This window comes from Amphimedon queenslandica, unplaced genomic scaffold, assembly GCF_000090795.2.
Source record: "Amphimedon queenslandica unplaced genomic scaffold, v1.1 AMPQUscaffold_6879_Cont21166, whole genome shotgun sequence".
Taxonomy (NCBI): domain Eukaryota; kingdom Metazoa; phylum Porifera; class Demospongiae; order Haplosclerida; family Niphatidae; genus Amphimedon; species Amphimedon queenslandica.
Genome location: NW_003552833.1, coordinates 1 through 1,961, shown reverse-complemented (window position 1 = coordinate 1,961; position 1,961 = coordinate 1). Strand labels below are relative to the sequence as shown.

At 36.5% G+C, this 1,961-nt stretch overlaps 1 protein-coding gene across 1 annotated transcript; it reads right to left on the bottom strand.

Annotated features, from left to right (window-relative positions):
* Positions 1–1,015: 1,015 nt before the first annotated feature.
* On the bottom strand, positions 1,016–1,831 carry LOC105315926 (zinc finger BED domain-containing protein 6-like). Its single transcript, XM_011410703.1, has one exon. The coding sequence runs from the start codon at positions 1,829–1,831 to the stop codon at positions 1,016–1,018; it is 816 nt and encodes a 271-aa protein (XP_011409005.1).
* Between the last annotated feature and the right edge of the window lie 130 nt (positions 1,832–1,961).

Sequence of the window (1,961 nt, the reverse complement as noted above, 5' to 3'; positions counted from 1 at the left end):
GAGAGAGAGAGGGAGAGAGGGAGGGAGGGAGAGAGGGAGGGAGAGAGGGAGACAGACAGACAGACAGACAGACACACACACAGAGGCAGAGAGAGACAAAGAGACAGAGAGAGGGAGGGACGGACGAACGGATGGAGGGAGACAGACAGACAGACAGAGACAGAGAGAAAAAAATTTAGAGACAGAGAGAGACAGAGAATTTACTAGTGAATTTAATATTTTCACAAAATCATTAAAATCATTTGTACCCATACGGTAATTAAGCTACATTGCACTTTATGGTAAAGATTCAAACTAGCAACAAAACATCAAATTTGTAATAATATGTGTGGCCAATGTATTGTAATGTAATGTACCGTATACGTCCAAATTTTCGAGGGTTCAAAATTTCGTGTTTCAATGAAATTTGCTCAAAAGTTAATATTCGTGTGAGCTAATTTTCGTGTTCTGGCCATAGTCTACATACAATAGAATGGCATTAGAGGTGGTTTAAATTTCGTGGATTTAAGGTGAGCACGAAAATAACGAAATTTAATACACCTCGAAAATTAAGACGCGTACGGTATTGTTCACATGTATTGTTGAATTTCTACATTAATAAAATAAATAAAACACACTCTAAACTAAAAGTAATTATACACAAATATCAAAAGATCATACTACTTGTACATGTATTATGTACATGTTTAAACATAATTCAAATACATGTACTATACATGTAATTCATGATGGCACAGTATACTCCTCACAAAAATGTGTACAACAAAATTTTATCACATTAAAAATTACAACGTGCAAGGAAAATTAATACCAGGGCTGGGTCGAAGGGCAAAAAACAACCTCCAAAGCTTCTATACAAAAACCTTTGGTTTTTGCGAATCTTCTTAAATTTTTGTTGCATTATTAATTTTTGCTATTTGTTATTTACAACATACATAGAAAAAAGGTCAACAGTATAAATGTAACAGTAACAAATGTAACAGTAACAAATGTAACAAATGTAACAGTATAATTCTCAAAGTAACTCATAGTTCTTATTCAAAAATATTAAGGCATCAACATTGCTGGGTTTTAAAGCACTTCGTAGTTTTGTAACTGTTAACCCTGCAATAGAAAAAATTCTCTCTGAGGTAGCTGATGTACTCGGGATGCCTAGTAATCCTCTGGCAATGATAGCAAGTAGTGGATAAGTAGGTGAGTTAATCTTCCACCAATTTAATATGCAGTCACTTCTGGGAATGGGTTTTTCTTCTAAATATTTTGTCACTTCGCCTAATATTGTGTCATTCTCTAATCCAGTACTTGAATCCTCTTCATCTCCTAGTAAGATATCAAAAGCAGACTTGCATCTCTTCTCAGGAGGACACTGCTCTATGCCACTGACACTCTCAATGAGGGACTCAGGAATGTTCTCCATTCTGTTGCACAGTTCAGTCTTTACAGCTTCTAATAATCCATTGGTCAAAAACTTCAAAGGTTTGAAGCGTAGATCGAGTATGGAAGACAAAAGTAAACAGCTTGAAGCATCTAGATTATTTAGGCCCCACCTTTCTTCTATTTCTTTTTTTACTGTAGTCTTGAATGCAGCAATGGTAGCATTATCTTCTTGAGCTGGTGTTAGATGCTGCAGAAGTCCATACAATATAGGTAATGTGTAAGAAATTGTGGCAGTTTTCTCTGCACAAAGAAGAGTTGTAGCAACATCAAAAGGTTGTAGAATTTTGATTAACTCCTCTGCAAGTGTCCACTGTTCTGTAGTTAAGTCTAGATACCTATCTGACCTTTTAGAAACTGAATCATCAGACAGAACAGCTGTCACTGGCCACCGCATTTCTAACAGTCGTTCGAGCATGTAGTACGTTGAATTCCAACGAGTAACACAGTGCTGTATAAGCTTCCTCTCCTTGATGCCCATTAGCTGCTGTCGCTTCTTTAATTCATGACAGGCCAGTGCACTATGC

Excerpts from the sequence above, each read along its gene's own strand:
- LOC105315926 (XM_011410703.1), bottom strand. The coding sequence starts at position 1,831 with ATGCGGTGGCCAGTGACAGCTGTTCTGTCTGATGATTCAGTTTCTAAA.